The 13,679-nt window shown below is 43.8% G+C and overlaps 1 protein-coding gene across 2 annotated transcripts in view; it reads left to right on the plus strand.

The window, feature by feature from the left end:
- HSD17B12 (hydroxysteroid 17-beta dehydrogenase 12) overlaps positions 1-10,324 on the plus strand; it is a 100,484-nt gene extending 90,160 nt beyond the window's left edge. For both annotated transcript variants that reach the window (XM_078771031.1, XM_078771033.1), the window contains exons 10-12: positions 4,709-4,858; positions 7,396-8,859; positions 8,988-10,324. In XM_078771031.1, the coding sequence (XP_078627157.1) occupies positions 4,709-4,858; positions 7,396-7,500 (255 nt within the window). In that variant the 3' untranslated portion in view covers positions 7,501-8,859; positions 8,988-10,324. The remainder of the gene's footprint in view (positions 1-4,708; positions 4,859-7,395; positions 8,860-8,987) is intronic.
- The last annotated feature ends 3,355 nt before the right edge of the window (positions 10,325-13,679 follow it).

Genomic DNA, 13,679 nt, shown 5'->3' on the forward strand with positions numbered 1-13,679 from the left:
AAATTTCAAACTGATCAGACTAGTGTTGTCCCTGTCGAATTATGACGTCATCATGAACAAGACGTGTTCCCCATGCAGAGTTCTTTACAATGTGCCACGTTTCAATTTTTCCCATGGAGTGGTTTTGGAGATATGGAGGTGCAACGTTTTTAGGTTTTTCCAAGATGGCGCCTGTACCACGTGACCTATGACGTCATATTTGTCATTAAAATATTCTACAGGAGAAAGCGCTCCCATGGTGAAAATTTCATGTCCATCAGACCAACAGTTGAAGAGAAAAAAAAATTCATAATGATTGGATCAAGCGTTGTACTTGTCGAATTATGACCTCATAATGAAGGCACCGATGACATCATCATCAACATATCTTATTCCCCATGGGGAGTACTTAACAATGAGCCATGTTTCAATTTTTTTTCCATGGGGTGGTTTCAGAGATATAGAGGTGCAAAGTTTTTCCAAGATGGCGCCTGTACCACGTGACCTATGACGTCATAATTATCATTAAATAAATTCTGCAGGAGGAGGCGCTCCAATGTTAAAATGTTGCGTCACTCGGACCAACGGTTACCGAGCGCAGGGTAAACATCGCACAGATACCCCAGAAGTCATTGGAATCGTTAATTGTCTACAAAACGGCAAACAAGTACATTCCCTAAGGCATATCTACGATGTGGAACACCACTCGTCTTGGAATCGTACACGGTCTTAAAATTACATAATTAACCTGCAAATGAACCCGCAGTACCCGGTGTTGCGTTACAATTGGTCAGATATTAACAAGCTGATTGTTAAAGCCAATCGCAAGTGTCTCCCGCATTTTTCAAGTGCAATTTGTTAAGGAATTGGTGGAAACCCTTGCAGCTCAAGCTTGGGGCTTCACCTCTAATGTGCTATGTAATTGCATAGCACATACCATTTTGAAAGTCTTTTGCGTTACTTGCCCGGGGTTCGAACTGCTGACCTCCCAGACTCAGAGTGGATGCTCTAACCATTACACCACCGAGTCTGGCGGTGTAATGTTTGGAACGTCCACTCTGAGTTTGGGAAGTATGTTGCACTTGTGGGGACAACCAACCACAAAACTAACATCAAGGCTTGGGTTCAGTGTTTTGGTCATTGAGTCACCCTGAACAGAGACAGAGTCTATGGTGCTTGACGACCACGAGTGGAAGGGTGGTGGGGAGGTGTTTGGTGTTTCCATGGACAACTACGTCCTCTCGAGACTGTTTTTTTTTTTTTTTTTGCGAACATTAATCACACAGAAAGACAAACCGACACACAAAACATATAACATGGGGAGCGGTAGACAAGATGGGGCGAGAGGGGGAGGAACACAAACACAACATCTGAGGGCAGGGACATCGAGAGATCTGTGGGAGGGAGAGGGCTTTGGGGGAGGGAGGCATGCGAAGGGGGGGGGGGGGGAGGTGGGTGGGAGAGGTATAAAACATATGGACACTGCCAGGACTTCCAGGAAAGAAGTTGGAATTTCAAACAAGGTGGATCTGGGGTGAATTAGTGGGGGTAGAAAAGATCAAGGTTTTGGATGGCGAAAGATAAGAGATGGTGGTGAACAGCTGTTTTAAAGACCTGGAGGGAGGAGTGGGATTGAAGGGAGTGTGGGAGTTTGTTCCAGAGGCAGGAGAAAAGAGGAATTGAAAGAGTGAAGGTGAGCAGAGGGCCGAGATTTCGGCAGTTTAACCATCAGAGGGTTGCTGGCAGATCTTGTGCGACCTGTAGGAATATTTGGAGGACAAAGCACAGAGAGAGCTGGGGGAGCAAGACCGGAGAGGAGTCGGTAGAAGACAGAAAGACCACCTACCTGTCTGCGGTGAGTAAGTGAAAGGCCCTTGGAGATAGCTTCATCACGGGAGATTCCAATGATTCTGAAAGCTTTGGTTTCAACAGCGTGAAGCCGAGCTAGGTGTGAGGCAGGAGCACCGGCCCATAGGGGAGAACAGTATTCCATTGAGCTGCGGATGAAAGCCTTGTATGTGGTGAGGATCTCAGGTGTGCCGAGGAAGGATTTCGCACGACGGAGGATGCCCAGTCGGCGACTGGCTTTGGAGGCCAGCTTGGAAATGTGGTTTTCCCAAGAAAGATCATGGCAGATAGTGAGACCCAAAGGCTTGAGCGACAGAACTTCTTGGAGAGGATTGTTGAGAAAGTAGATGGGAGGGTTGTCCAGTCGATCTTTTTGGAGAGACATAGTAAGAGTGTGAGATTTGTCACGATTGAAAGACATGTTCCACTTGTTTGACCAGTCTGTGATTTTGTCCAGGTCTTCAGAGAGTGAGGAGGCTGCAGAGCGACAGAGAGTGGAGTCATCAGCAAAGAGATAGAGAGGATTTTCCAGAGAGTCGGAGAGATCATTGATAAAGACCAGAAAAAGCACAGGGCCCAGAACACTGCCTTGGGGAACTCCAGCCTGAACAGGAAGGGGAGATGAGAGAAATCCATTCAGGGCCACACGTTGTCTACGACCAGATAGGACGTCCGCAAGCCATGCATGGAGATTTCCATGGATACCATAGGAGGAGAGTTTGGTGAGCAGAGCTGGATGCCAGACCGTATCGAAGGCCCATGATATGTCAAGGGAGACCGCTCTGATTTCCTGTTTGGCATTGAGGACCCCCATCCATTGTTGAGACAGCAAAAGCAGCATGTCCAGAGTAGAATGACCTGGTCTGAATCCAAATTGATGATCGGAGATCAAGCCATTGGAGAAGAGGAAGGATTTCATATCCGAAGCAATGATGGATTCCATGACTTTGCTGATAATTGGGAGCAGGCTGATTGGTCTTTAGTTGCAAGGATCTGTTTTTGCACCTTTTTTGTGTAAAGCGGTAATGTTTGCTGATTTCCAGGATGCTGGCAGAACACCTTGAGCAAAAGAGAGGGTGAAAAGAACAGAGAGAGGGTGAGATAGAGCGGTAGAGCAGGATTTTAGGACCCGTGGGCTGATGCCGTCTGGTCCAGTTGCAGAATCAGAGTCGAGGTTTGACAAAAACTCCTCCACCTTGTCAGGAGAGAAGGACACAGAGTCCAGGAGCAGTTGGGTTCGACTGGGTAAGGTGGGAACAGTGAGAGATGGGTTTGGGACACAAGATTTTGAGGCAAACACAGAGTTGAGGCATTCGGCTTTGTCACGTGCTGTGTCAACTGTGTAGCCATTTGAGGTAAGGGAGGGGATGGAGGAGGAACAAACACCAGAAAAGGATTTGACCAGACGCCACCAGGATTTGGAGGAAGGAGACAGGTTTGAGAGTTCATTCTTAAGTGTGGAGAGATAGTGCTTCCTGGCACTCCTGAGGGTAGACACACACTTGTTCCGAGCTTGGTGGAAGGAACTGAGTGAGATTGCCTTCAGTTGGATCCAAGAGGCAAAGGCGAGTTGTTTCAGGGCAACTGCCTCACCACAAGATTCAGTGTACCATGGACGGGAGGAAGGGTAAGACAACTGAAGACGAGATGGGATAAACTGTGCATGAGAGAGAGCAGTTTGCTTTGGAAGAATTCCCAGGATGAGTTGATGTCAGAGGCAGTGGAGATGGGAGACCTGTCCAGATGATTGATGGCTGCTTGAAGACCGTGCCAGTCGGCCTGAGTGAAATGCCAGACTCGGCGACGCTGAGGAGGCTCTCTGAGAATGGCCAGAGAGATGTCCACTTTAACAAGCACATGATCAGAAGAACCGATTGGGGCAGACGAAGAGCAGCAGACATTAGCAGGGAAGACCTGCCCAGAAAGTGACTTTCCTTGTTCCACTATAACGGGATCAGCCAAGGGACAACGTGTATCAATGAGGATGTGCATCCCAAAAACGAAGTGTGACAATCCACCAACAATTCCCAGTGTGGAAATTGAATGCTGTTACACGGATCTCTGCAACAGCGCCGGGAAGCTTCCTTCCTCCAGCGTCCTCATGATCCTTACAACGTTATTTGAAGTGAGCTTATTTGTTGTCGACCAAACTACATTCCCTATCTATATCACCCCCTTTCTCTTTTGATTTGCTTTGTGACTGAAATGTTGGACCCAAGCCTTGTCATTCGCCAATTTCCTAGCTTGATGTGTCTGTAATTATAATGATGAAGATTCTAAGCGTGATGAAGTTGTTTTTGTCCATTTTTCGTCATTTTATCATTTTGTCCCATGTGTATGCTTGAAATGTGGAGTGAGACATCGGTAATGAACGTAGAACAGCAACGAAGGCTGGAAAAGGTGGAAATGCGAATGGTTTGGTGGATGTGCGGAGTATCGTTGAGAGAGAGGAAGACAAATGATGAATTGTGAAAAATGATGGGAATAGAGCCTGTGATGGATGCTGTGAAGAGAAACAGGTTGAGATGGTTTGGTCATGTGTTGAGGAAGGACTGGTTGAGAAGAGTGATGGAAATGAATGTAGAAGGAAGTAGAGGATGGGGAAGACCGAGAAAGACTTGGCTAAAGGCGGTGGAAGAAGAAATGCGGGCAAGGGGGTTAACAAGGGGAGATGCAGAAAATAGGGCAAAATGGAGAAGATTGTCATGGGGCCCGCAAGGCTAACCCCCGCTCTAGCAGGGAAAATGGCCTTTAAATGCCTGTTGTTGTGTTGTTGTATGCTTGAAATTTATTTGATGCAAGTTCTTCCACACTTTGTGTTTTCTCTGCTCGTAGTCCTGTCGTAAGTTAACCCTGTTGGTCCTTCTTTGTGCTGCTTCAGAGCGTGCTCCCATTTTTCGTCGTCACCAACATGAGCCGCATAAAGAAGGCTTCCCTCGACAAACCGGACCCAGGCACCTACGCCCAAGCTGCTCTTGCAACAGTTGGCCTGCGGTCTCGTACTTGTGGCTATTTGCCACACTCTATAATGGTGACTCCCTTACCTTTCTCCTCAGTTCTTAGACATAAGAAATTTGAGCATGTGTGGGTTTCTGCTTTTTATAAATATCGGAGTTATTTTCATAATTTGCATAAATCACGTAATACAGGGTGGGCCAAAGAAATGTACCCAATTTCAAAATGAAATATAAATTAAATGAACTCTGATTTAAATGTGAAACAGAAACCAAATAACAAAGGGGTCTTTCACATTTAATTCTATCAAAACAGATTTTCAAAATGTCTTCCATCATTTAACACACATTGTGCACCACTTTTTCAAAAAATCGTGTGTGGAATATTGTTCCAAAAGTAAGAAGAGGACGGCCACTCCTTTTGCATCTACAGATGCATATAGCTGCCGAAGCAGTTTCCTAGGCTATTTGGCACAATCCTGGATGTGTCACCACTCTGACGCAGGGTACTCAAATTACTCATTCTTCACAACAAGCTGGTAGTCATTTTGCTGACCTCGGAAAGATGACAGGCTGAGTCAACCCTCCTGGTGTTAATCAACTTGACAGGGACTCAAATTCAAGACCCTACGATCTTAAGCCAGCCACCTTAACCGTTAAGCCACCACCAGGCTTTTCCACATGTAAAGATGGTGACAATTTATACAGTGCCTTCAGAAAGTATTCACACCCCTTGACTTTTTTCACATTTTTTTTGTGTTACAGCTTGAATTTAAAATGGATTAAATTGAGATTTTTTTTGTTGATGATCTACATGTCTGGATTTGGGGAATACTTATTATGGAGTTTGAATTGTGGAATCTATATGTCTGGATTTGTGGAATCGGAAATACTTATTGACCCATAATGTCAATGTGGAATTCTTTTTTTTTAGAAATTCTTGCAAAATAATTAATAATGAAAAGCTGAAATGTCTCGAGTCAATAAATATTCATCCCCTTTGTTATGCCACCCCAAATTGAGCTCAGGTGCATCCAATTTCCTTTGATCATCCTTGAGATGTCTCCACAAGTTGATTGGAGTCCACCTGTGGCCAATTCAATTGATTCGACATGATTTAGAAAAATGCACACCTTTCTATAGAAGGTCCACAGTTGACAGAGCAGAAACTCTACCATGAAGTCCAAAGAACTGTCTGTAGAACTCCGATATAGAATTGTGAGGAGGCATAGATCTGGGGAAGGGTATAAAACAATTTGGAGAGTGTTGAAAGTTCCCAAGAGCACAGTGAGCTCCATCATTAGGAAATGGAAAGAATATGGAACTACCCAAACTTTTCCTAGAGCTGGCCGTCCGACCAAACTGAGCCACCGGGCAAGAAGGACCTTGATCAGGGAGGTGACCAAGAACCCAATGACCATTCTGATAGAACTATGGACTTTGTGTTTTTGCAAAATGAGGAGGGTAGATGGTGTGATTTTTGGTTGGATGCACCATCCTTTTTCTTATACAGTATGTATTATGTATCTATGTATGAATGCAAGTCTGACTAAGTCAAGTAGATTGTCCATAAAATACACTTCACTCGATGGGAAGACTTCTTTTTCGACTCTTGCTGATCCACACACTCCTGCCGCCACTTCACAAGGTTATGGATGCCCTATTGTACGGGACCCTTACAGCAAGTGCTGGTCTAATATGGATTTACAGTCCATACATTTGCTCCGAAGTCCATACATTTGTGCATTTGTTGATTGCTCCATGCATTTGTGCACCGTCAATTTGATGTCGTTTTCTGAAGTTTCGACCTCAGAGAGCATCGGCCAAACTGCTGAAAATCCAACTGTGCGAGATCCGGACTGAGGTGGGTGTGGTGACTGTTCAAAACAGGCTCCTCAACACACTGCACTGTCCCTTGCCAATGTCGCCACGTTACAGATTGCTGTGACGAGTGGCCACGATGCTTTCTGCATATTCCCGGCTTCAATTCCATTACTAAAGTGCGTAGTACCGTATGTTGCACTTGCTATTCTTCCACAGTACATTTTAAAGTTGGTGACTTAAACATCCTTCTGATCCCAGAATATTATCATTTTGCGGGACAGCATCATTGGCTGAGGGTGTGGTTGTGCCACTGATGCAGTGCCCTCTGCTGGTTATGGCAGGAATTTATAATTTGTTGAGATTGCCGGCGAAACCTTGCCTACTCTGCATTGGACACCGTGAGATCTTTAACGTCCACCAACATGCCGGCAGACGAGATTCCCAGTTTAATATCCATCAGAAGGAGGAAGGCGTACGCATTGATGAACCTCCCTGCCCGTGAAACACCAGGATGACAGTTTATAGCTGGGTCTGGATTCAAACCCAGACTAGTTAGCTCAGAGCGAGTGTGCGTACCTCTATGCTATCCTGTCAGCCCAAAATGGTCACTAAATCCATGTTAGACCAGCACTTGCTGCAAGGGTCCTGTACAATAGGGGGTGCCGACCACACATCCACCCAACTTAGGCATCACTTTGATCAGGTAGTCTTTGGCCTCTTAACTCTTGTTGCATTGTTTTTGCTTTATTTAATTTCTGATTCATTTGTGTGGTGTGCGTTTGTCCTTCAGGGATGGATTATAACAACCATTCTACCCAGCTTTGCTACCGAGAAGATCTTATTGGAGAATAACAAATTGATCCGTGCCCGCTATTTGAAGAAAAAGGCGCAATGAAGTGCAGTGATGTTTCCAACGATCATTATTCAATCCCAAGGATTTCTTCTTCTTTTGTTTGACATTTGCTATTGTTCCTGTTTAAGTCTGACTGTTGCAACAGAAAGTTGTTAGACTACTAATCGCCCATCGAGATTTGTTTTGGGGTGCTAAACGATTAACAAATCTGTGCTTAATGATCTCTTTTTGATTTGATCGCATCTTCGTTTTTATCAGTTATTTGAGTTGCGTTGTTGGGACCACAATTGTCTTTGTTGGTCACGTGCTCTCCGCCATTGGATAGCTGTACCTCGTACCCTTATTTCATAATTTCGAGGATGGAGGAGGGTCGGTTAACTATTCTTCACACTCGGAACACCGGTGATGCAAATAATGCAAAGTGTGCACAGTTGTGTTCAAATGGTGATTACGCAGCAGTTCAGTAACTTCACAACCAATCGCCAATGCTCGCCACGGTGCAGCCATTCTTCGATGACTACATGGTCTTGTACCCATGGTGTTTACATTGCCTGACTGGTGATTTCATTTATTTTATTTATATAGCACTTTAATTTGGACATTTATGTTTTTGTCCACTTTTTTTTTTTTCCTTCCTCCCCTTCCTTTTTTTTCTTTCTTGAATTGTTTGTCAATTGAGCTTCCTCAGAGCAGCCAGTCATATCTGTTTTGGTGTTCATTGAACAGTCGTTGTTAAACACTTCTTCCATCCTCCAAAACCTCATCTTCATTTCAAATAAAATCCAATTCTTTCATTACTGCGGACACGATTCACCTCCACCGCCGACATTCTTGATTTATTTTTGAACCAAAAACATTTTTTAACCATTTGAGAGCCATAACTGTGACACTTTACACTTGCTGTCGGAGACCTAGGCTTGAATATAATTTATAGTTGGTTCTTGAAACTACTGCAGAAAGAGATTGTCGCATTGCTGCTTATATACACAAAGAATTAAGTTAAGCACCCCCCCGTTTTTTTACAACCTCGCACATTACAAGTTTGTTGTCGTCAAAACAGTGTAATATACCCATGATATTGCTATATTTTCTGGAGAAGTGATATTATGGTCACATAAAAACATAACAATCATGCCGTTTTCAATATTTTATTCTGAATAATTTAAGGTGAAATTTTTTGGGAATTTTAGGCATATTTTCACCTCAATTTAAGTATGGAGCTATAGGTCCATCACGGACAGTGTGGATGACGTTTATGTTTTCTAACGTACAGTCATTGTTCTGAGAAGACCTCTAGCGATCTTTGCGTCAATAACGTGTGTAGGACCCACGTGATCGGATCACTGACTCAACCCTACGTCTCATAGACCCTGTAAGCCGTCGTATGCGTTGCTGTGGCAGGTTGAACCCCCTCGAGCACGTTTGGGACATGTTGGGACGACAAATTGCGAAGATGGTCCCTCCAATAGCCAATCTGGATGAATTGGAACGTGCATTACATCGGGCCGTCGTATGCGTTGCTGTGGCAGGTTGTTCCATTCCCGATGTAATGCACGTTCCAATTCATCCAGATTGGCTATTGGAGGGACCATCTTCGCAATTTGTCGTCCCAACATGTCCCAAACGTGCTCGAGGGGGTTCAGGTCAGGACTGTACGCAGGCCAGGGGATGGTTGTCACAGCACCTTGCTCCATCCGATCACGTGGGTCCTACACACGTTATTGACGCAAAGATCGCTAGAGGTCTTCTCAGAACAATGACTGTACGTTAGAAAACATAAACGTCATCCACATTGTCCGTGATGGACCTATAGCTCCATACTTAAATTGAGGTGAAAATATGCCTAAAATTCCCAAAAAATTTCACCTTAAATTATTCAGAATAAAATATTGAAAACGGCATGATTGTTATGTTTTTATGTGACCATAATATCACTTCTCCAGAAAATATAGCAATATCATGGGTATATTACACTGTTTTGACGACAACAAACTTGTAATGTGCGAGGTTGTAAAAAAACGGGGGGGTGCTTAACTTAATTCTTTGTGTATATATATTCTTGCTGCTAGGGAAATAACCTTCACTTATCAGAGGTTCCGTATTTCTAGATTATCCATGACATTGCACCAAAGCCTGAAGAAAATGAAAATTCTTTAATATTACAGTGAGTAAAGCTTCTTGTTCTTCTTTTGTTTGCAGCACGAGGCTGCTGTGTAGCATGATTGGTTGAGGGAGCGGCTAGGCCGTTGATGCCAGTGTCCCCCTTTTCTTTTCTTTTTTTCCTTTCGGCAACTTGTGTGAAAAATATTTTCTCACCGTTCAAGGGAAGAAGCATGTTGCTGCACCTCGTGAAATTCTGTCTTTACACCTGTTCACAGTGTTCACGTGTACCTTGCATTCTCCAGGACAACACACTTTGCACATTCACGTTGGTTATCAACCTGAGAAAGTCTTCCTTGATTGCAGGTTGGTGGGTTTTGAATTTGATTGCCGTTTGAAGTCCAACTTGACAAACCTGCCTGTGCTTTCTTTAAATTTTCTTGATGTTATGTTTCAAGGAAACTCCAAAGAATAGAGCAAGTATCTAACATGTCACTCAGGTTAACCCAGTCTGTTTCCCTCAAAAACTGGCATGGCTTGTTTATTAATTATGGTCCATACAATATAACAACTTCTTGAACTGTTTTTTGTTCTCTGATTTTTTTTTTTTCAAGCTTTGATCACTGTTCCTGCAATATTTGTGATTGAAAATTTACGTGCTTATCTTGTTCCATCTAGTTATATTCAGGGTGATTCTCTGCTCACGTGATTCCATGCCAATCGTGTGATTAAACGTCGGTCACTTCTTTCGGAGTGTTGAAATTTTCATGCGCGTTTTTGCTTTCAATTTTTATTTTTCAAACTTGATTCCTCTTTTCCTATTGTATACCGCACGAGGGATATTTGGAACGTTTTCATCTGATTGTGGCTGATACAGGGAACACATAACAGGTTCAAATCTCATCTACCGTTATGTATTCTCCATTGTTTTACTGATGTTCTTGTAGATGTCGATGCACTTGAACAAGACTACCATGAGCCTTAGATCAGTGTAAAGATTAAATAAATTTAAACCGAAATTATTAATTGGACAAAATCACAGACTGGTCAAACAAGTGGAACATGTCTTTCAATCCTGACAAATCTCACACTCTTACTATGTCTCTCCGAAAAGATCGACTGGACAACCCTCCCATCTACTTTCTCAACAATCCTCTCCAAGAAGTTCTGTCGCTCAAGCTTTTGGGTCTCACTATCTGCCATGATCTTTCTTGGGAAAACCACATTTCCAAGCTGGCCTCCAAAGCCAGTCGCCGACTGGGCATCCTCCGTCGTGCGAAGTCCTTCCTCGGCACAGCTGAGCTCCTCACCACATACAAGGCTTTCATCCGCAGCTCAATGGAATACTGCTCTCCCCTATGGGCCGGTGCTCCTGCCTCACACCTAGCTCGGCTTCACGCTGTTGAAACCAAAGCTTTCAGAATTATTGGAATCTCCCGCGATGAAGCTATCTCTGAGGGCCTTTCACTCACTCACCGCAGGCAGGTAGGTGGTCTTTCTGCCTTCTACCGACTCCTCTCCGGCCTTGCACCCCCAGCTCTCTCTGTGCTCTGTCCCGCAAATATTCCTACAGGTCGCACAAGATCTGCCAGCAACCCTCTGATGGTGAAACTGCCGAAATCTCGGCTCTCTGCTCACCTTCACTCTTTCATTCCTCTTTTCTCCCGCCTCTGGAACAAACTCCCTCACTCCCTTCAATCCCACTCCTCCCTCCAGGTCTTTAAAACAGCTGGTCACCACCATCTCTTATCTTCCCCAATCCAAAACCTTGATCTTTTCTACCCCTGCTAATTAACCACAGATCCACCTTGTTTGAAATTCCAACTTCTTTCCTGGAAGTCCTGGCAGTGTCCATATGTTTTATACCTCTCCCACCCCCCCCCTTCCCATGCCCCCCTCCCTTCCCATGCCCCACCCCCCCCCCCCCCCCAAAGCCCTCTCCCTCTCACAGATCTCTCGATGTCTCCATGTCTCTCGGTCCATGCTCTCAAATGTTGTGTTTGTGTCCTTCCCCCTCTCTCCCCATCTTGTCTACCGCTCCCGATGTTATATGTTTTATGTGTCGGTTTGTCTTTCTGTGTGATTAATGTTCGCTCTTTCACGAGCCTCGATCTTGTATACAAAAAAAAAAGAGAAGAAGAAGAAGAAGACAATGTCCGGCACAAGCATAATCTAAATTTTGTGAGAAATGGTGGTGGCAGCCAGAGGCAGGAACAAAGAAGAATGAAAGAGTGAAGGTGAGCAGTAAAATAGAAACAAATTGAAACATTGTCAAGTCAAGTACTCCCCTTGGGGAATAAGATATGTTGATGACATCATCGTTGTCTTCATTATGACGTCTTTGATAAGAAAAATAATTTCTCTGTAACTATCAGTCCGATTGACGTGAAATTTTCACCAAAAGAGCGCCTTCTCCTGTAGAATTTTGTTAAATGAAAATTATGATGTCATCGGTCACATGATACAGGTGCCATCTTGGAAAAACCGAAAAACGTTGCACCTCTATATCACCGAAACTGCTACATGGGAAAAATTTAAGCATGGCTCATTGTAAAGAACGTCGCATGGGGAATAAGTGTTGTTAACGATGACGTCATTTGTGCCTTAATTATGACGTCATGATTTGACAGAGACAACGCTTTGTCTGATCAGTTTGAAATTTATTGAGCGTGATCTACGCAACAACTATATTAGGGAATGTAAATTTATGTTGTCATCACTCATGTGGTCTGGCAGCCATATTGGATAAAAGAAAGAAACTTCGAAAACAGAAGATCAGTTTGTTCCCACGAAGTTGACTGTGTGAGGTAAGGGGGGGCAGAGAGAGAAGGGGGAACCATAAACAAACAAACCCCACGATGCAAAAGTGTGTTTTTCAGTAATTTTATTATTATCACTTTTCTGGAGCAACAAAACCGATTGCAACTGTTTGTGCCTGTCAGCACACGTCAGTTTGTTGGATATCACCAAGACAGAATGAAGAAAATGCTGCTTCAATCTTCCCTACTGGCAGGGATTTTATTTGTAGTAATTGTACATATATATTTCTTGGTTTTTTTTCCACGTTTGTCCTCTCCTTTTTATATAGCACTGATGGGCTGTGTTTGTCAAGCAGCGGGAACAAGAAAGGATGTAGCGAAGCCACCAACCTGTCTGCAATGGGAAAGCAGCAGGCCCATTGTATTGTCGTCTTTGTGTGAGATACCCAATGGCATTGAGAGCTTTGGATTCCAAAACATCCAGGAGAGGCATTTGGGAAGAGGGACACCACATTTATGGGGTACAACCTCCTTCGAAGATATTTCCACAAGCACGCAAGACTTGTGCAAATGACACATACTTCACTTCTCAACATAGTCGCCAAGGAGTGCGATAAACTTTTGGCACCTTCCATGTAGTCATGTGGTGTCGCAAAGGTTTCTTCAGGGGTATGTACAGCCCACTGCAAAATCACTGATGCTAACCCTGATTTTAAGTTATGACCACAAATGCTATTTTTCATTTTTGGAAATAACCTAAAGTCACTGGGTGAAATGTACAGTGAATATTGTGAAAATTGGGATGAGATTTATGTGCTGCTCTTTGAAGAATGATTGCACATGAGCAGCCAAATTATGTTGGGGAATCCTTGTGGAAGAAGCAAAATCCTGACCGTGTAAGTTCCGATTGTTTATTCTGCATGGCTGATAACCTATTCCCATTGCTTCACGGTAACTGTTACAAGTAACAGTTGTCCCTTTTCATATGCAATGGGTGAGAGTTATGCCACGAGCATATCAAAGATGATCATCTCGGCTGATTATTGCACAGTAAATGTATTTGATGGAGGTGAGTCTTCATGCTCCCACTCTGCCCGACTGCCTTTTGGCTTCTGGGTCGAAGAAGGGCATTTGGATTTTGTCCGCAGCCAAAATTGTGTTCACATAATGTCCCCAAGTCGCTGCATTTCTGGCCACCATGTTCTGAGACAGGGAGAATCGTGTGTTATTTTGGTCATCTGTCAGTATTGGGGCACCCAGGGCGCAGAAACTTTTGACATTGTCAGATTAGTGTGAAAAATAGTATGTATAATCATTTGACATACCTGTGGCAATGGCGATTTGATTCCACCATTGTTTTGT

Source organism: Myxine glutinosa, chromosome 1 (genome assembly GCF_964187855.1).
Source record: "Myxine glutinosa chromosome 1, kmMyxGlut1.1, whole genome shotgun sequence".
Taxonomy (NCBI): domain Eukaryota; kingdom Metazoa; phylum Chordata; class Myxini; order Myxiniformes; family Myxinidae; genus Myxine; species Myxine glutinosa.